Source organism: Pediculus humanus, genomic scaffold (genome assembly GCF_000006295.1).
Source record: "Pediculus humanus corporis 1103172107855 genomic scaffold, whole genome shotgun sequence".
NCBI lineage: Eukaryota > Metazoa > Arthropoda > Insecta > Psocodea > Pediculidae > Pediculus > Pediculus humanus.
Genome location: NW_002987435.1, coordinates 7,272 through 28,039, shown reverse-complemented (window position 1 = coordinate 28,039; position 20,768 = coordinate 7,272). Strand labels below are relative to the sequence as shown.

The following is a 20,768-nucleotide window of genomic DNA, read 5'->3' as shown; positions in this document are numbered from 1 at the left end:
AATTGAAAGTGAACAATTGTGAAATTTCACAATTTCGAAAAAACTTTAATTTACTTATAGTGAAATTACCATTTTAATTAAGTTAATGCTTCTTTTTAAAAGTAAAATTTTTTTTTTTTTAAGCGTTAAAAAAGATTTTGGAATTACGAATATTTGAATACGTTTGTTAAAATTTAAAAATAATTTTTTTAAAAAATAGTTTTGTACTTATTTACAAAAAAGAAAATATTATTTTAATTATAATCAATGCTCATGCATTTTTCAAGCCATTGAGGTTGTATTACATTTAAATACATATATAAATGCTTTGAAAGAGAATTAAATGAAAAGGGCGTTTCGATTTTTTTTAATTTAACCTTTAAAAAATCAAGGATGTTTGCTTTTGCAATTTTCTCAGTTGTTACTGTCTAAATTTAAGCGTCACCACTGTTATAAGTATGAAAAAATTAAGACCAAAAAAAAAAAAAATTTATTTTAAATATATACATAATACGAAAATTTACTGTTACCTATCAGTATAGACTTTTATTAATTTTTTTTTTTCATTTAATTCGGCCGTGATTATTAAAGAGGGAGGGGGTAATAGTTTTTTTTTATTTTCAATTATTGATCATGAGGAAGTTTTTCGATATATTTAAAATTTAATGTTCAATTATAAAATATTAAAGAAAAAATTGTAAAAAAAAAAACAGTGCGGTTTATTTATTTTAATAGTTTAGTATATTTTTATTACAGCATTGGCAAACATGAAGCAAAAAATGTTGCGTTTGTATTTGAGTGTAATAATGATTCGAATGACCATGACAAACAATAACAAAAAAAAAAAAAAACAGCTTAAATGTATGTTTTATATTCACGCGGTGCTTTGTCATTTCACTAATATACTTTCTCCTAGGCTTGTAAATACACTATAGCCTTGTCCTCTTTTTTCTATACGTTTTTTATATACCTAATATTTTTTTTTTTAATTTTCGGAAAAATTGATGAAACTTTCACTGCAAGTTTTTTTTTTTTTTTTTAAATAATAATTATTATAATTATATGTAATGTATTATGTACTACGTAAATTTTGATTAAAAAATTTAATCTTCATTTTATATTTAATATGAATACAAATTTATGTATATAAAATTATTTAGGTTTTTTCTTTTAAAAAGGAATCTATTAGAATTCTATAGATTCAAACATGGGGGTTTAGAATTTCTAATTACACTAGCGTTTTTTTTTTGTTTTTTAAAATCTTTACATTTAATACTATTTGTATTATGTATGTATAGGGCTATGTTTATGAAAATACATTTACAAAAAAAATTTTATTGGGCTTTGACAATTTTTCGTTACATAATTTAAATATAGTGCAAAATATACACATTCAAAACTCATAGTTATTTTCAAAAACAAAAAATATGTATAATAATAAATTAATAAATGAATGCAAGTATAATTTTTTTTATACTTTAGTATCTGGAACAAAACAACTTGTAATCACAACGCTTTATGTAATGGATAAATAAAATGTTAGAGGTTAATTTTATATCAAAACAATTCAAAATCATTTTTGAATTTTTGACTGAATACGCATTACTTGTATATAATTTCTTTTGCCACCATGAAATTAGTAAAGTTATGAATTAAATAGTTAGCTGTTTAATAATAATAAGGCAACAATGTCGAAAAACTTGTTTTTTAAGTTCTCAGTTGTTAGCCTTCCATTTGTGTAAATTTTTACCGGTTTAAGTTGGCGTTTCATTTCACTATAATATACAAAAAAAGGTAATTTTTTTAATCATTTTCAGATGTTTACCTTTCAATGTTTTCGTTTGTTTTTATTTATATATTTGTTCAAAATATACTGTTTTTTTTTTTTCACCTTACTTTAATATTTTATATCATTAAAAATGGTTTTTTATTAATTATAAAGTAAGAGCTTTTTTTTTTTTAGAGCGAAAATGAAGTGTACAATCAAAGTCACAATGGTGCTTGTAATAGATTCTTTTTAAAACTGCAATATTTTTCACTTTTAATTACTTGTTTCAGTTATAAAACTTACTTTTAAAAAATTTTCCATATATTCTATTTATACGTTTATCGCGGGGCTAAATATTCCGAAAATTCGCGTTTTCGAATAATTATATCACAGAAATGTTTTTAAAAAATATTTCTCTGCGTCGCTTTACGGTTGAATTTGTTTTTCATTTTAATACAGATCAATTTTATTATTAAAAAATAATTATCCCCTAAAATTCTGCGTACTGTAATTATTTGATTTTCAGATAAATTTATATTATTATGATCAATTCTCAGAAAATATATTGTACATCTATTAAAGATATTAATGCCACAGAACACCGGCTTTACACACACACACACACACACACGCATGTGCGTGCGTGAGATAGTGTGTGTGTGTGTGTGTGTGTAAATTTATATTTATTTTACCTTTAATAATATTTATACAGACCACGAGCCAGTTTCTCTTTAAAATAATTGTTATTTATGGCAGAAAATTAAAAATAAATATCTTTTGTGATTGTTTTTTTACATCTATAAAAAAAAAAAAAATGTTAAATTTAAGGAATTCTTTGATTTTATACGTTCAATGATAGGAGATGGCGTCAAACATTGTAGACTTCCTATGTAATTGTTTTAACTTTACTACATTGTCAGTATACATGATTACCCTGTACATGACTAACCTATATAATTGCAATGATTTTAATTTTTTAATCTGATATTTGTTATTTTTTTTTAAAACAAAAAACGTGATAAGATTTGACGAGTTAGAATTCAAAACTAGCATACTATTTTGAAATTCTATTTCGTTCTTAATCGCATTATCGAATAATAGTTATTTTATTCAACAAAGTTCAAAAAAAATTGTCAATCAAAAAGTAAAATATATTTACATTATTTAGATTCCTCATTAATATCACTCCTAAATAATGAAAAAAAAAATTTATTGTGAAGATAAATGAGTTCAGTGAACTAATTAAGACGATATTTAATATTTTTGCTTTACATTTCTTACTAGGTTTGTGATAATTTTTTCTGACAAGTGTAGGCTGATGTATTCAATATCTGATCATCAAATTTTTTTTTTTTTAAATTAGATTTTGAATTTGAAATAACAGCCATCTTACTGAAAATTTACTATAATTTTGATTTTTTTTTTTAAATAAAGATTTTCACAAATAAAATAATTAACAAATTAATAAAAAAAGGAATTGAAATTTCATTAATTATATATATATAACATGTATTTTTTGATTTTTATTTTTTTTTAAAATTGTAAATTTATAATAGGGAGAAAATTCAAAAAATTTCACAACTTTTATTTAAGCGGGTTTTAATGTTACCATATAATTCATTATTAATATACTCATAATGAGTTTACGCAGAATTATTTATTTAAAAAGTTAGTTCCGTATAAGTCTAATTTATACATATCGTAATTTCATTTCAATAAAATTCTGAGACTCTTACCAAGTTCTCATTCTCCTGGAACAAACCTGATGAGAAGTATTGACAAAAAAAAAAAATTTGTTTGAAATTTTAAGTAAGTTATTTAAAATGTAATATTGATAAACAAACATTTTAAATTTATTCAAAAAAAAAAAAAAAAAAAAAAAACTAAATTCCCTTTAAAATAATTTATATATGATTATGTATGAATATATATTTTTTTACGTTTGCATGCGTTATCCCATAAATCGTGAAATTTTGATAATTCATATGTACATAAATTTAAATCTATCTGCTAGTTTATATATATATTTACATTATCTAAGAGGCTTAAAGCAGAATGGAGTACAATATTATTGAAATTAAAATGGAATGTTTGTCTTTGGGTAAAATAAAACATTTTTTATTTATATTATTTTTGTTGCTGTTGAGAATGAATTTTTTTTTTTTTTTTTTTTCAAATAATTGATGTTTACTAAATTTCATTTATAGAAAAAAAAAAAAAAATTGAAATAACCGTTTTAAACTAAAATTTTATTTATATTTGACTGACTAGAGGCTTTTGTTAGTGTAGTGTTTTGATACATAAATCAATAGAGTGCTAAAATTGAGTCATAATTTGTAAAAATTTAATCACGTTTTTGCATTCAAAAATAATTATTATCGAGTTAAAAATTTATAAATCATTAATATTGTCTAAGAGATAAGTCGTAGACGTAGAATTAATGCAGTCAAGTTGGAAAAATTATATTGGTTATCCTTTTTGATCTGACCCAACAAATTTTTTAAATTGCCTTATCAGAATAATACAAAAAATAATAAAAAAAACATATGATAGTATACTCGGTGATTAAAAGTACGCAAAAGGCAAACAAATATTACAAAATAGTTTCAGTGTATGAATATTTTTCTGAGAAATACAAAAAATTTTGTTGTAAGGAAAATTCATATAAAAAAAAATCTTTTAAATGAATAATATTTTTTTTTATTATAAGAAAAAAAAAAAAAAAAAGGAAAACATATTGTACAGCTCGTTAATAAAAGCCATTGCCATGAACGTCGGAAATAACTTTAAAAACTCGAGAAATCTTACCTTCATCAAGGATGCACATTACACATAATAAAGGGAGTAGAGTTTTAAATGTTTGTGTTATTGCAACATCGCTGGTTTAACATTAAAACATAGAAAATAATATATGAAAGAGCTACTCAATGACCATGAAAAGTCTATAAATCGTTAATATTGTATAAAATTATTTTTAAAAAAAAAAAAATTTTTTTTTTCATTAATTACGTTAAAAATTTCAAAATTATACATGATTTTGTTTGTAATAAATATTTTAAGACTTTATTATGAAAAGTATATCGTATTTGATTTTTTATATTATTATTTATTACTATTCATTGTCATTTCATTTACTTAATATTTTTTCATGTTTTTTTTTTTTTTTTAATTAAAAATTAAGAAGCAGAAAGCAAGGTAGCAGTAGCTGAAAATTTTATAATTTTAAAATGTTCAAATACAAAAAAAATTTTTTTTTCAAAATAGTAAAAAATAATAATTTATAGTTGGTCCAAAAGGAAAATTATAGTATTATATATATATCATTAGTTAAAGTAAAAGTTTTTTGAATAAAATTTTTAAGGATTTTATTAATATACTATCGTGTTATTTTTTATATTGAATTTATTTTAATAAAGTCATTGTTTTAGACTTTCAAATTAAAATAAATAAATACATTTTTAAGATCATTATGTTAAATTTTTTATCATTTTTAATTTTAATTCTTTGATACATGTATATGTATTATTTTATCAGAATTATATTATTCATTTTATTTATTTGTATTAATCATATTTTATATTAATTTTATTATTTTTAATCAGAATTACTATTGCAAAGTAAAAACTTGTGCGCTATTTATGAATAGCAAGTGTAAATCTTTTTACCTGTAAACTAATCGGTTATTACATAAAATTGTAACATTGTCAATTTTTTTTTTTTTAAATTTTTTATATGATTTCCAAAAAACAATTTTTTAAAATATTATATAAATCATAAAAAAAAGAAAACAAAATTTAGTAATGCTGTAGGCGTTAAAAATGCAAGTTAAATATCTGATGTAAGTTTAAAATAATGGTCGATTTAAAAAAAAAAAAACAATAAAAAGTGGAATATTATTGTTCCGAAACAGTGAAATCTAGGGCAAGGCCATTTATTAACTTAAACGTAAATTAAACAAATCTTGTCGGGTCTCATTATTAATTATAAATAAATCGATTATTACATTAATATAATATTTTAACTTTTTTTTAAGAAATGATTTAGCTCGAATAAACATTAGTAAAATTTTAATCCCGGAAAAAAAGTATATATATATATATATATATATATATATATATATATATATATATATATATATATATATATATATATATATATTTAATGTCTGTAAAAAGCCTTATTAAATTTAAACTGCTAACAAATTTTAATATTTGAAAACACAATTTATACGCAAAATAAATAATTTTAAAATAATATATATGTATTTAAACTTTTTTAATGATAGATGTAATATGGAAAAATAGATAGATGTTTAAAAAAAATTAACATAGTAAAATTTGATTGAATTAATATTTAAAATGTGACAGTATATTGTTTATTTACTCGTAATTTCATTTATTTATTTAAATAAGTTTAAAAATAATTGTGATAAATCGTGATAGGCCACGAAGAAGCAAAACAACGATTAAATCGCAGAGCACGACCTTCGAATCAAATTAATGGAAAAACTTTTTACCGTTATTTGGGTGGCTTGAATGTTTTTAAATAATAATAGCTGATGGGTCAAACTGATTTAACATCGACGTTTTATTAGCTTTAGGTGACGGTAACTTTCCATCATTGTCTTTTTAGAGAAAAAGATGACTCTACTCCCTTGACCTTTTGATGTGAACGCGAAGGAAAATATACTTTTATTTAAAAAAATTTTCTCATATATATTACAAAGCAACTGAAAATTTAATCAATATTTTTTTTTTTTTTAAAAGTTATTTTGAAATGAATAAGTGTAAAAGGAATTTAACTTTTATGATAAATTTTTATATTCAAAATAATTATTTATCATAAATGAAAATATTTTTTTACACAAATAATTGGATTCAAATAAGAAATTTTAATTTTTTTAAAAATAAAATCATTTGTTTTTTTTTTTTTTTTAAATTTTCCGGTATTTTTTGAGAACAGTCTTGTTTAAACCTTTTATTGTATAATAAAAAAAAATTTAAAAAGAAAATTTTACAAATTTCTGTACACTTTTTTTTTTTTTTTTTTTTTTTTTTACAATTGATTTTGTCTTTTTCCAAAATTATAAAAGGTTGATTGAATAAAATTTAAGTATTAATTTATAAATAAGGCTGCATTTTTATGAGCTTGGTAATACTGTACAGTGTATATATATATATTTTTTTTTTAAATTGTAACTTATTAAAATATAATATCTTTCCTTAAAGTGGTCGTAAATATACGAAAAGGGCATTGATGACTTTAATTGCGTTTGTTTTAAAATAATTAACTATTAAAAGGTAACCATTAAAAATTTATGAAACACCTTTATTAAAAAAAAAAAAAAAAAAAAACCTTACAGAACTATAAAAAAAACTTTTATAGCAGAAAAAACAAAACAAAAAAAAAAGAAACACTAAAGTTTTTCGTAAATTATTGTGAGTAAAAACTAGAGCGTAAAAATGTCAAAGAAATATTGAGTTCGCCTTTTCAAAGGTCTCATAATTGATTTTTTCTCTTGACTTTGATGTTTCGACAAAAAAGTTTTTTTGCGACAGATTTTATTTACGTTAAGCAAAATATACATGAGAGTAGTAAAAAATAATCTAATTTCGTAATTATAAAAATTAAAAAAAATTTTTTTTTTTAAATTAAAAATATAAGCAGGCGTAAAAATATTTTTTTCAAATATAAAAATAAAATTCATTTTATTTTGTGCAGTACATAAATATTCGGAGTTTTTAATTATTATGTTTTCTTTGTTTTACACAGAAATTTTTATTTAAAGAAATGGTAAAAAATATTAATAAAAAAAAAAAATGATAAATGAAGGTAAATTATGAACACCTTCATCTGATCTAAAAATGCAGAAAGCGTTAAAAGATTTTTTACTTATAGGCCTTTTTGCATTAAATTCAATGAGCATCCCAACAGTAAAAAATGAAATTTTTTTTTTTTTTGAAAGGAAATAAATACATGTGAAATAGTTTTGATATCAATTACTAATTGCATTTGTCATAGAAAGAGTTATTTTTCAATTCATTTAATTTTAATGAATGCTTATATTATTTACGCAAATAATTTATAAATTGCTTATATTTGTTTAATTTCATGTTTTTTTTTTTATCTTTGGAAAGCACAAAAACATTTCATATTATGTATGTATATATTCATAAATTATTATTTATTATTTTAAGAGAATTTTAAAAAAAAACATGATTTATATCATTGTAATTGAAAACCGAATTATTTTTACCGGAAAAATATTAATTTATATATTTTAGAAATTTTTTTAATTTTTCCAAGTTACTTATAAACTTTTATAAATGGTGATGATATTTTTGTAATTTATGATAAATCTTATTAAAAAAAAAAAAAAAAGAACAATTAATGTTTAATTTACAATAAAAATAAAATGGGGATGTCACAGAGCTGCTCAAAATTTTATGTTTAAAAAAAAGAAATTTCTTCAAAACACGAAAACAAGTTAATTTGTAAAATGTAACCAAAGTTTAAAAATTTTTCCAATTAAGTAAATGCCAAATAATTTTGATTACGGTAATAATATTAATAATTTAGTTATTAAATTTTCAAAATTGGAAATTATAAAATAAACCAGATGGAAACGAATTAAATAATTAATGATAATAATAATAACAACAATAATAAATATATATTGCGTTGAATAGTAAACACAAATAACAAACATGTAAGCTTCAGTGATGCAAAAGGTATTTCGGTTATAAAACAATTCAAATAAAATATAGATCATTGAAATTAAAATAAAATGATTCCTTTTATATAGTTTTCTATTTTATTAAGGCGATTTTTCGGGTTTCCAGAAAATATATATTTGGGCGTGGACTTGTTAAACGTGTTCCGCATTTTTCCCGTAATAAAATTTTCCTACCTAATTTACTAATTTACGTTATTTTATTATAATAAATTATGGAAAAGTTTAAATCAATGTTAATAAATATTTACGTAATAATTTTCGTTCATTTAAGTTTTCAATTCAAATTTTAATATTTACGTACTTGCTGTCAGATTTATTTCCAAAGAAAAAATTATTGTTTAACGAGAAATAATCAATCACAAAAATTATCAAAAATCGATATCTAATCAATATTATTATTATAATATTTAGTAGTGATATTTTTAAAATGTATCAAAGGAAAAAAATAAATTGTATATGTCTTGCCCATAATGGCATTTAATTTTTTGCTTATAAGTTGTGTTAATTTTTCTACAGAAACAATTGTTAATGTAATTATTAAAAAAAAAAAAAAAAAAAAAAATTTAAGATTCAGAGTTTAACGCGGTTGAAAATTAAAAATAATTTGTATACAAATAGTTATATTAATATTTATGCCAGTTCATGCACGACCATTACATCATTCAAACGTACGGTAGTAAATATTATATGTAACAAAGTAGTTTTTTAATAAGATCAGTTTATGAATAAAAAATTTTATGAAAAATAACAAATTTATATTGTATTAAAAATCAAATAAAAATTATTAATGAAAATGAAAAAAAAATAAAAATCAACTCGATCATAAAAGTTTAAAATAGCATTAGAAAAACAATTACATATATAATTAATTACTTACTGATACTGAGGCAGTAATTTTCAGTTAAATTAAGAAGAAATATGAACATAATACTATGGGAATAAATTAAAACTTAATTATTTTTTAAGGAGCTTTTGATGTTATTGGGATGGTCGGCTCTATCTTTATATATATATATATATATATATATATATGTAATTTTTTTTAAACTTTTGATAGATTTTAAAAGACGCTATTCTGGAAATGGGAAATCAAATGCCAAAAGAAATTCAGAAATGAAAATATTTTTATAAATTATGAATTAATTAAGTCTTATTTAAAAAATTTTTTATTTTAACAATTTATTAATTATTAATTAAGTAACTGTTTAATAAGATAATTCAATTTATCAATTGTAGCTTTGCTTTTGTTAAAAATAGCGAAATTGAAAAATAGTACTATAAAAAAAATATTCAATTATATATACTCTAATAATGAAATATATTTTAAAGTTGCTCAAACTTATTTATTTATAATTATTTTTCAGTATGCATGAATATATGTATTTGAAATTTTTAGTATATATATTTCTTTTAAAGAAAAGATTTTAAATTAATAAAGTAGACACTTAAGTCGAGGCAATGACCTGGTGAAGGCACACCTTGAAATCTGGCTGTGTAAAATTATTGAAAAAATTTTTTGTTTTAATTTGGTTTCTTTTTTTTTTTTTTAAATTTTAAAATTGTTAATAAAGGGTTTTTCTTTTGTTATGTAATTTTAATATGAAAAAAAAAAGTTTCGAAAAAAATTTTTTTTTTATTTTTTTATCATTTAAATTATATTATTTCTCTCTATTAGTTGTTTAATATAATTTTAAAATTAATGAATTGATATTTGTAAAGTTCAATTAATTTCGACTTTTAAAAAAATTTATATTTTCTCAATAGTTAATTTTAATTTTAATTTACTTCTCTTAAAAAAATATTATTTTAAATTTTTTTTTTGTGAAAAATTTAAGAAGAAAAAAAAAACTAATTTTTTAAATTGTACATTTAAAAATAAAAGAAAAAAAAAAGACGTGGCATGTTTAAAAAAAATAAATTTAAAAATATAATAAATAAAAGAAAGTACATACACGCAATGTTTAGTTAGAATCTAAATTAAATTTTTTTTTTTTTTTCAAAAAATAAATTGTCTCTTTTTGTACACAATACTTTCAATCAATATTCAAATTTGCGTTTAAAAGCATTTAAAAAAAAAAAATCAATTTAAATAGTTGTATAATACTACAGAAAAGAAAAAAATTATTTTATAATATTTTATTATTTTAATAGAAATAGTTTTTTTTTATTTTTTATTTTATGGTCAAAATGAAATCATCCAGTTTTTAAACGTTTTCGTTTATGTTTCCCCGTAATAAATTGTTTTTCTCTATACAATTAATGTTTGCATTTGTTTTTATTTTATGAGATAAATTAAAATGACTTGTATTAGTTATAAAAATTATTTGACAATTCACATTTTTTAAAAATATCTTTGTCAGTTTGAAAAAAATGTTTAATTTTTTTTATTTAAAAAAGAAAATATATCATTTCATTGTTTTATTATTTTTGTGCAAAGAAAAAAAGAACATATATTTTTCTAAATACTCAATGAATTCAAAATCTGTTAAAAACTTTTACTTATAATTTTAAAAAATAAGTATAATTTTTATGCGATAAAAGTGTAAATAAAATAGAATCGGTTTAATTTAGAATGTAAAAAAACCAAAGGAAAAAAAAAAATTAAATAAAAGAAATTGTTGTTGTTGGGTTGGCTTTAAAAATTCTTCGTGAGGATAAAAGATCAACAACCTGAATTATTTTGTGCTTATATTGTAGTAGTAGGTAGTACTTGGAAAGAGACGCCTCCATACATTTTCAAGTCCTTGTTTTAGAAACAAAATAATTTAACTTTGCCAATTAGTTTTTAAAGTTTTAAAGTCATTCTTGAAAAACTCGATTAAAATTTAATTTTTTTAAATGTACTTTTTGATTAGACATTTATGTATAATACGAACTATTAAAAGTTTTAATACATTAAAAATATTATTATTTTTTTGCATTTAAATTACGGTGACATAAATAGTGCAAAAGTGCAAAAATTATACAAATACTTCTTTTATAATACACTCTAAAATTAGATTTTACATTGTCTCATTTTCATATAAACAAACTCGTTTAAGAAAACCATATCATTTCATATAAATAAATTGTATTATCCGTAAATATATATATATATATTTTTTTTATATTAATTTTTTTTCATAATTTACTTCAATGGTTTTAGAATTTGAGACACCATGCAAATAAATTTTAAAAAATAATAAGAAACAAATTGGTAGTGAAGCTTCTTATGTAGCTAATTGCCAAATGATTTAAACTAGTACGAACCGTATTTTACTTAAAAACTCGGATGCAACATAAAAAAAAAAAAGAAATCAAAAAATAAAATTGTGGTATAAAATTAAAATGATTAAGGAGGAATTTTAGTTAGGTCTATAACTTTTGTGATATTTTTTTTTTTTTTTACATTTTCTTATTTTTGAGGAATTGACGAGTAGTTTGATTATTATACTACATGAAATAAAAAACATAGGAAACACTATTGTGGTCACTTTCCGATTTAATATATTTAAACCGTTAAAAAAAATTATTTAACATCATCATTGTGATACTTACTAATTAAATATTATTTCACATTTTGATTTATTTTCTTTTATTATTTTTCAGATGATGAATAAATAAAAACGTTTGCATATTACTCGGTATGGCAGCCACGGATGGACAAATAATAGTTGCTGCGGCTCGATGGTCAGACGAAGGACTCTATCTTCGAGAATGTGTTTCTAAATATAAATTACCAGCAGTTGTTAAAATAATAAAAGGCCAATACGGAGGCCTTGGTGTGCCATCACTACCGTGCCCTGGCTTACAAAGTACTGCATTATTAGTTTCTGCCGGAAAACGCAAAAAAATTGTCGCTCAAGCCGTTAAACTGAAAGAGGGTAGAAGAGTGATTGGAGTAGGTCCGAGACTCGCCATACCTGATTCCTATGATGGTTTTTTCGAAATATTGAGCGAAGAAGGGCGAGCTGTTAGGTGTATGGAAAGCGTTTCGGAACTTGCCAAAAGACGTCCGGAAGCGGGGTGTTTAGTGCGGGAACCTGTTCGTGCTATTGTTGCGAGATATGAGGATGACGGGAGCATCACCGCGGATGGTGCTAGAACTATAGCCGTTGGTGAAACTTTGTTTCTTGCTGGAGAAGCTACTTTAGGAGGGGCCAAAGGACGATATCTTCGCTGCTTGGATTCAAGAGGTGACACGATTCTTCTTGGACTTGAACAAAAAGGTAGATTTAGTGCCATTGCCAAAGAAGACAATATAAGTGGCGTTCATACTGCTCGTAATTTATTGTGCAAACGTTTGCCCATGACCGTTCGTTTAGTGCACGGTACCGTTCCGCGCGGTCTTAAAACTCCTAATCACTTCATTCCTGAATTGAGACTTTTATCAACATTTGAAGAGGAGCACGTGTTTGCCTTACCACTTCAAAAAGAAACCAATTCTGTCATCGCTCTTCCTCTTGCGGCCTCTCTAAAACTACAACTTACTAAAAACGAAGAACAACTCAAGGGACTAAAAGAATTTCAAAGGCTAATTGATAAATGCGGAAAATTATTAAACGATGTAGCCAATAGGATTCAAGTTCTGGATGGAAAATTAGGAGATTCTAAATTACTTAAAACTGAAAATTCCCTTTCCGTTTCCTCAAAAGCGGGATATTTTATAAAAAAGAGTTTTTCTTCGGATTCTGCCAATTACAGTTTTTCTACTCGAAATCATAGTTTCAATCATAGAGATGAAAATCGTTTGCCGTCTTCTCACACGGACGATTGTGAACTCGATCAAATTTACGACGAAATCGATCAAATCTACGATTACATTAGAGGATTTGCTCCACTGCCCAAAACTGTTAGATCTCCTTTAGTTGAAAATCAACCGTCGTCTTCTTTAAAAAATTTACCAAAGTCATCCCCTCCCTTGTCTCCCACATCTGCGCCAGGACATATAGCTCTGATTTCAACCTCTGAAAAAAAACCTGAACCGCCTCCTATAGAAACTATTCCAGGTAAAAAAACATCCTCTCCGATAAAGGCTGAAAAAAGAACTCGACGATCTTCTGTGGCTACTTCAAAAGAACCCATTAGCAGAGAAAAAAATAAACCCCTTACAAAACTATACATAAAAAATAATAGCCAGCGAGGGACTCACATTTTGAGACAAAAAAGTCCTTCCCCGGTGAAGGATTTACTTTCTAGTTCAGGACAAGGAAAATCCGGTTCACCACTATTTAATATTAGGTGAGTAGTAGTAGGTGTTGTTTATTTTATTATTTTAAAAAAATATGATGCTTTAACTGTTGAAAATTTATTAGGACATTATGAATGTGTGTAAGTATATATATATATATATATATATATATATATATAGATAATTACCGATTGAATTCGAAAATTTTTTTTTAAAAAATGATTTACTAGATATAAGAGTTTGACAAATCTTCAACAAGCCATGGAACTTAGTGGAACATTGGATTCCAGTCATTCCGGAGGTAGAACATCTGGGGATTCGGGACCTGGTGCTAAATTACCTCGATCCAGAAAAATTAGCAGACCGCGTTCTCTAACAAATTTAGTGTGGGAGTTAAGAGGAGGGGGAGGAGGAGGAACGTCAGGGGCGTCAGTTCCTGATCCAATGATAGTTGAAAGAAAAACTGTGAAACCGAGTCGTCTGGAACCCGGCGTGCATAGGAAAAGTTTAAATAAAGCAATTGCGAGCGGATCTAAACGATCTGGGACGTTGTATTTTTAAAAACAAGCCAACGACCAGAAATTTTTAAAGGCTAGTTTTTATATTAATTTAAATGTGTATCTGTTGTACGTACGTTTTTGTAAATATGATTATTACGAAATGTCATCGTTAGAATTTTTCGAATTATTTAACCGTTGCGGTACCTCACATTTAATATTACTTCTGTTATTTTTTTTATTTTATTGTTAATCATTATCATATTTTCGGTTTTTTATTTTATTAATAGCTAAAAAAGAGAAGTTTAATTTATTTGTGTATATGCGCGCGAGTGTGTATGAGTTCGTTAAAAAAAATTTTTTTTTACATCATTGTTTCGATTTGTAAATAATAATTGGAATTATTAAAAAAGAAAGAAAAACTTATTCTTTGTTGTTGCCCAACATTTCATATTTTTCAATGCTGACTTTTTGGTATTTTGAGAAATATTTATATATTGAAAAGATAAATTTTCTTGTAATTATAATAATGAATTTATTTTTATTTAAATATGTCACAAAACATAAAAAAAAAAAAAATTTTTTTTATAAAAACTTTTCAAGAAGTAACAATAAGAAAATATAAATGAAAAATTTAAAAAGAAATAAAACACAAAAGCCATTTTCATGTCATAATTATTATGTTTTAATAATTATTTTTATTTATTTATTTTTTTTATTAGCGACGAAATTATTTTTAACATTACTTAAAATTTAAAAAAAAAAAAAAAAATTTTTGTTTTTTTTTAAATTAAACAAAAAGTATCATTTTCAATTATTATGAGTATTATTTTCACTTTTTATTCACACCAAATCTTATTGTGTTTGTCGGAATTTTTTTTCAACATTTGTTTCAGGTTTCTACTCTGATTTCAAAGGAATCAATGCCTGAATATCAGATGGGATGCCAAATCCCAGATAAGGTTTTCGTCTTTTTATAACCTAAATAGTACCACATTAATTCTTGTAATTCTTTCTGAGTTTGGGCTATTCGACAGAAGAACAAGAATTATTTCCGGTTCCGTCATTGTCTTGTTGCTCTTGAAGCCGTGATGTTCTCAAGTGCCGATCATCTACCCAACTACTAATTTAAGCATTTATTTCAGGTTTCTACTCGATCCCTTAGGAATAAATGCTCAAATAATTTTGTTGGTGCCATCTTTAATATTTTCCGAAGAATGTCGGCCGTCCTACATAACGAGATTTCCTGTACGGAAATACCAGGAAATAAATAATTTTTTTTTTTTTTTTTTTTGTAAATTATTTAGGGAATTATAATTGACTTAAAAAATATGAATTCTATTTAATTTAATGAAAAAATTTCTCAAAAAACAAGAAAAATAAAATACAATGATAAAATAATGTTGTAAATTTGTATTTAAGATTCATTTTGATTGTTTTCATTGGAACCAGAAGATCCCCCAAATGGAAATTGTCCAAATCCTGGTGGCGGCTTAAATGGTAAATTTCCAGTGAATCCCGTGAACGGATTGTTTCCCTGCCCCAACTGACCGATCCATTCTCCAATAGTGTTCGGACTCACTTGTCGTTTGCTTGGGGATTGCGTACTGGATCCTCCAAATCCTCCGAAACTTGGTAGACTGGGTAACGATCCTGTATTTACTCCGTTAGGGAAATTCGGAAAATTAGGAAAATTTCCAACAATCGGTTTCAGTTGTTCTTGAAACTGATTGAAATATTCGGAAAAATCTGAACCCGTTTGTCTTTTGAAATTTTCCTTTCCTAATTAATAATAAATAGAAAATTTGTATTTTTTACAGGTTAAACAGTTTAAGGAAAAAAATTATATTGTGAAGTAAGGTTTATTTAAAAATTAAAATAAAATGTTTGACTTACATTAGATATACTACTGTTTAAATTGTTAAATGCATATTGCTTCGGTTGAAATTTTTGCGAAAAAAAAAGAGTGCATGCAACAAAAAAAGGTAAAAAAAAAAAAAAAATTAAAAAAATGTTTTTCTTACCAGAAACAACCAAAAGAACAGTAAAAATAATAAATGCTGTTTTTATTGCCATATTTTTCACAATTCTTATTTTGTCGACTTCTCTCAATTAACTGACTTTTTAATTTTAATTTTAAACCTTTAAATACTTTTTTTTTGTAAATTAAAAGGGGGAAAATTATCTAGAAAAAAAAAAAAACTATTAACTAATTTGATTAGATTGTTGGTACACGTTTTCATTTTTTTCAGTTATTTATTTTCCCCCCCCCCCGAAATGTAACCCTTTTTTGCAAAAATAAAACAAAATAAAATAAAATTTAAGTAATATAAAATAAAGTTTAAATAGTTCAAAGCTTAGTTTTCTAATTTTAAAAATAAAAATAAAAATTTTTTTAGGACATATTTGTATATTTTACCGTGATGGTAATTAAATAATTATAATTTTTTGTATACTATACTCATGATAAATGTTTAAAAAAAAAACTTGTCATTTCATATAAATTATGAAACTATTTTCAAGGTACAATCGCTTGGGCATTTAAAAGGAATGCAAAAAATTAACGAACAGTGTTTAAAATTTAGGCTAACTTTACGAAAAACAAATTGTCTTTTGTTATTATATTATTTAAATTTATAATTTTAAACATTTAAACTCACGTTGATAAAATATGATTCTTCGGTCGGTAAGAAAATATAAAAATTTTTTATGGGAATAATATGTAATATGTGGGTAAGAATAGCCATTTAAATAAATTCTGTTTTATATTATGGAATTTAAATAAGGTTTTCAAAAAAAAAAAAATTATTATTATTAGAGTTTCAAACTTCCTTATTTAATTTGTTAATTTTTTTTTAAGTTATCACATTATTTTGAGTAAAAAATCTTGCAGGAAATAAAAACGAGTTTTTGTTTTAAACTGATAACCGTATTAAAGTAAAAAAAAAAAAAACTAATTAGGCAAAAACGACAATAAAAAAAATAAAATTAAGGTAGTGTGTAATAATCACAGCCGGGAGTGGTGGAAGGAAGACAGATAAACGATCAACGGTATTCGCGACCCTGAACATCTCTCTCTCCCCTGAAATTCGAGTCGGGAACGATGATCGGCTCGGGACTGTCTCTAAAAGGGTAAAAGGGGAAGGAAAAAGTACCGGAATCTTTCTCGAATGGGATTCTCATCCTCGCAAGTGTAGACCTGTTGGTTCTGGCTCAGGAGGGCGTCGAGGCTTAAATGCGAGTTAAAATTCCCGCGAGCGCCCCTCCCTCCGGGAAAAACGACACGGTGAAACACGTCCAGAAGTTTTAGTTGGGTAGTGTCTTTGGCTGAGTCCCACACTTTTCCTGCTACCGAATCGAAAATTAATGAGAATCGCACTTCTCCTGGGTTAACAAAAAAAAAAAAAAGAATGCAATAATAACATTGGACATTTTGAAAATCTAGACTTTTTCGCATTATTTAAAATTACATTTTATATTATCCGCAATTTCAGACTTTTTGGACCGTATATACGTCAATCTGCTTTCCTTTTTTTTTTTTTTTGCACAATTAAAAAAAATTAACTATGGACTAATGAAAACCATCAAAATATCGTCTTTCGTTTTCTAGTATAATTTCTCTGATGAAAAATATTGTTTAGTTTTAAGTAAAAACATTCGGGAATACTTTAATAATAAAATTAAGTTTCATTTTAAAACATTTCGAATGTTAATTTTAATGAAAACTATTTTTTTTTTGAATTTGAAAAAATTCAATAATTTTATTGAAACGCACAAAATTTTTTAAGGGTTTAACATGGTTCAATCTATTTTTTTTTTTTTTTTTTAAATAAAAAAAAGCAATTATTTTTATAAATGCAATTTAATTTTTTTTAAACACGATATAAAAAAAAAAGTCATTTCAATTTTTATAGTTTTTGTTTGTTTTTTTTTTTTTTTTTTTTTTTTTTTTTTTTTAGGGGGGTGTTCCTATGGTGATATCGACGGGAAACAATTTAAATTTTGTTTTCATTCGATAATGTTTCTATTTGGTTTTAATAGTAAATTAAGGTAATAATATAATAATAAAAATAATATCGAAACTGTGAAAACGTTGTTTTATAGTAATCATGTCGACGCCTGGACTTACGCCGAGAGTTTTATTCGGACACAGAATCGACGTCAGTAAGAATGCACATTATTTGACAGACGATGATGTTTTATATCCTTGCGGGAAAACATTAGTAGTTCAAAACTTTACAAAAAATGTACAAAAATCCTATTCTTTACCTGATAAAACCAACGATGTTCAACTTATACTTTTATCTCCGAATAGGTAATTTAATAATAAACTAATTTTAATTTACTATATTCATATAATAAAACATGTTTATGCCGTAATTAATTAGTTTCTTTTTCTTTTAGGAATTTGATTGGACTTTTAGGAACGGCCGAAGAAGGCGATGTCGTTCATATATTTGATGTAAGATCAATGAAGAGATTGCGAACTTTGTATCTTCCACCCGATGCGATTGCAAAAAGAATTGTATCAGCATGTTTTTCCCATGACGAAAGATATGTTGCTTTAATCACTGGAGATCCCGACTGGATGATGTTGAATTATAATTGGGAAAGAGGAAAAATAGAAACTTCGGCTAAAGCAAATTATACGACTAATCCGTTGTATCCTGTTCGCGAGGTAAGCAGGTGTGTATTATTATTATTATTTTTTTTTCCGTTTTCATTTTCGAATAGTATTACGAGGAAGATTACGATTAAAATATAAAAAGAAAATTTTTTAGCGATAACAAAAGTATTCATAAATATTGTTATGATACCATATCTAATGCGCATATTATTTTTTTGTAAATGAATGAGTAATAACAATGAAATCGTAGACACAAGTCAGCATTTCTGGAAGGGAAGCTTCTAGAAACTCATTCTTTTATTTTTTTATCTTATCTTGATTGTTTTTCGTTCTAAGCAAAAAAACTAACGGTAAACCGAAGTTGTAAAAGGAGGCTTGGCATCTTAGCAAGCGTTCTTTTTTAATCTTGCATGTTCTTGTTCGTTTCTTTAATTTTAGTTTTAGGGCAGTGATAGTTATTAAGTGTTTTTTCGCAAGGTAAAATAATTTTACTTCTGTTTTGTGGAAAGTGTATGGTAGGCATTAAACACGAAAAAACTGTAAATTCATATCGCATTAATTTATAGCTTAAAATATTCTTCTTTAAGTCGTATTGATATTTATTTAGTAAGCTTGTGTTACATTATCAGCCTATAATGTACGGAATGCGTAAGTTTAGTTTAATATCTAATGATATTATAATTTTTTAATCGCTTATTTTAAAAATTGATTAATTTGATTTAAAATTAATTTCATTATTGATTATTTTCGATAAGGGAAAAATATTTAGGAATTTACGAATTAAAATTTAAACTCGGTTTTTTTTCGAATTATCGTTTTAAAGTCGCTTCTCGACTCGAGGGCTGAATCATTAATTTTAAACGTTCATGCATTTGTTGTACCCCAAATTTTAGTTTTATTAATAAAATTTTTTTTTTTATAAAATTCATGTATCAATAGGTGGTTTGCTCTCCCGTGGATAACAATACCCTTGTTATTTTTGGTAATGGAATATTTCGGTTGATGACCTTGCAAGAAGCAGTTTGGCGGCAATACGGATTTCAAAAAGCTGAAAATTATGACATACATTCTGCCTGTTTTCTCAGCGCAGATCGAATCGTGTGCGGTACAAAAGATGGATTGCTTCTAATAATCGATTTAGGAGAGTTAAAATATATATTTGAGGCGGATGTCGTAGATTTTTTTAATATTCGAGCGGAAAAAGAAGAGTAAGAATTCAGCTAATTGGCAATTAATTAAAAGATACTTACTCCCCCCTCCCCCCCCGAATGCATAATGAAATTTATTTAATATTTATTTGTAAAAAATTTTTTAGAGAATTTTTAGGAGCCATAACTTCCGCGATGGTTTTAGAAAGATCTCAAGAACTAGAGAGCAAAAATGAAACGGATTTGACAGTGAGAGCTTTGACAACTGTAAGCAACGGTTTTGCTTTTTCTTGCCGCCCTGGACTCGTACATTTTTTCGAAAAAATATCAAGTCATAAATACAAGAAGAGAAACATATACGAAATAACGGATAAAGATTTTCGGAAAGTTCAAACCGACTTTATAAGTTCCGTTCTTCATATAGCCATCAATAAGACTGAAACCAAATTGATGGCGACAACTCGACGTAGCCAACTTTACGATGTGAAACTATGGGGACCAGAAATGGATATTGTATGTCTTTTTAATTGATTTTATACTCTTGGAAGTAATATTTCACAATGATTTTTCCGCTGCATAAATTAAATTGATTGCTTTTGTAATTATTTTTATTTGTTTTTACAGGCAGGGAAAGTACCTTTCCGACACTTTGGTATATCGTTTCATACCGGACCGATCGGAGATTTGGCCTTGTGCTATTGGAAACCGATTTTTATGACTTTCGGTACGCTAGACAGAACGGTAAGAATATGGAACTATTTGAAACATGAGAATGAAATGACAAACAATACCAAGAAGATGTTCACAGCATATCGTTACATCCCACGGGTAGTATTTGTTTTT

The 20,768-nt window shown here is 24.7% G+C and overlaps 4 protein-coding genes across 4 annotated transcripts in view; 3 read left to right on the top strand and 1 right to left on the bottom strand.

The window, feature by feature from the left end:
- Window positions 1-12,108: 12,108 nt before the first annotated feature.
- Window positions 12,109-14,214, top strand: Phum_PHUM377430 (uncharacterized protein; the record flags this gene model as incomplete). The annotated part of the gene is made up of 2 exons (XM_002428312.1): window positions 12,109-13,703; window positions 13,884-14,214. 2 exons carry the CDS (start codon window positions 12,109-12,111, stop codon window positions 14,212-14,214), a joined length of 1,926 nt encoding a protein of 641 aa, XP_002428357.1.
- Window positions 14,215-15,567: 1,353 nt separating this feature from the next.
- Phum_PHUM377420 (uncharacterized protein) lies at window positions 15,568-16,226 on the bottom strand (the record flags this gene model as incomplete). Its single annotated transcript, XM_002428311.1, has 2 exons — window positions 15,568-15,932; window positions 16,175-16,226. The coding sequence occupies 2 exons, from the start codon at window positions 16,224-16,226 to the stop codon at window positions 15,568-15,570; spliced, it is 417 nt and encodes a 138-aa protein (XP_002428356.1).
- A 2,033-nt stretch (window positions 16,227-18,259) lies between these two features.
- On the top strand, window positions 18,260-19,989 carry Phum_PHUM377410 (uncharacterized protein; the record flags this gene model as incomplete). The annotated part of the gene is made up of 3 exons (XM_002428310.1): window positions 18,260-18,465; window positions 18,555-18,828; window positions 19,717-19,989. 3 exons carry the CDS (start codon window positions 18,260-18,262, stop codon window positions 19,987-19,989), a joined length of 753 nt encoding a protein of 250 aa, XP_002428355.1.
- A 131-nt stretch (window positions 19,990-20,120) lies between these two features.
- Phum_PHUM377300 (ubiquitin-protein ligase BRE1A, putative) overlaps window positions 20,121-20,768 on the top strand; it is a gene marked incomplete at both ends in the record, with an annotated part of 5,858 nt that continues 5,210 nt past the window's right edge. Inside the window, 2 exons of the mRNA XM_002428309.1 lie at window positions 20,121-20,438; window positions 20,550-20,756. Coding sequence (XP_002428354.1) covers window positions 20,121-20,438; window positions 20,550-20,756 — 525 coding nt within the window. The remainder of the gene's footprint in view (window positions 20,439-20,549; window positions 20,757-20,768) is intronic.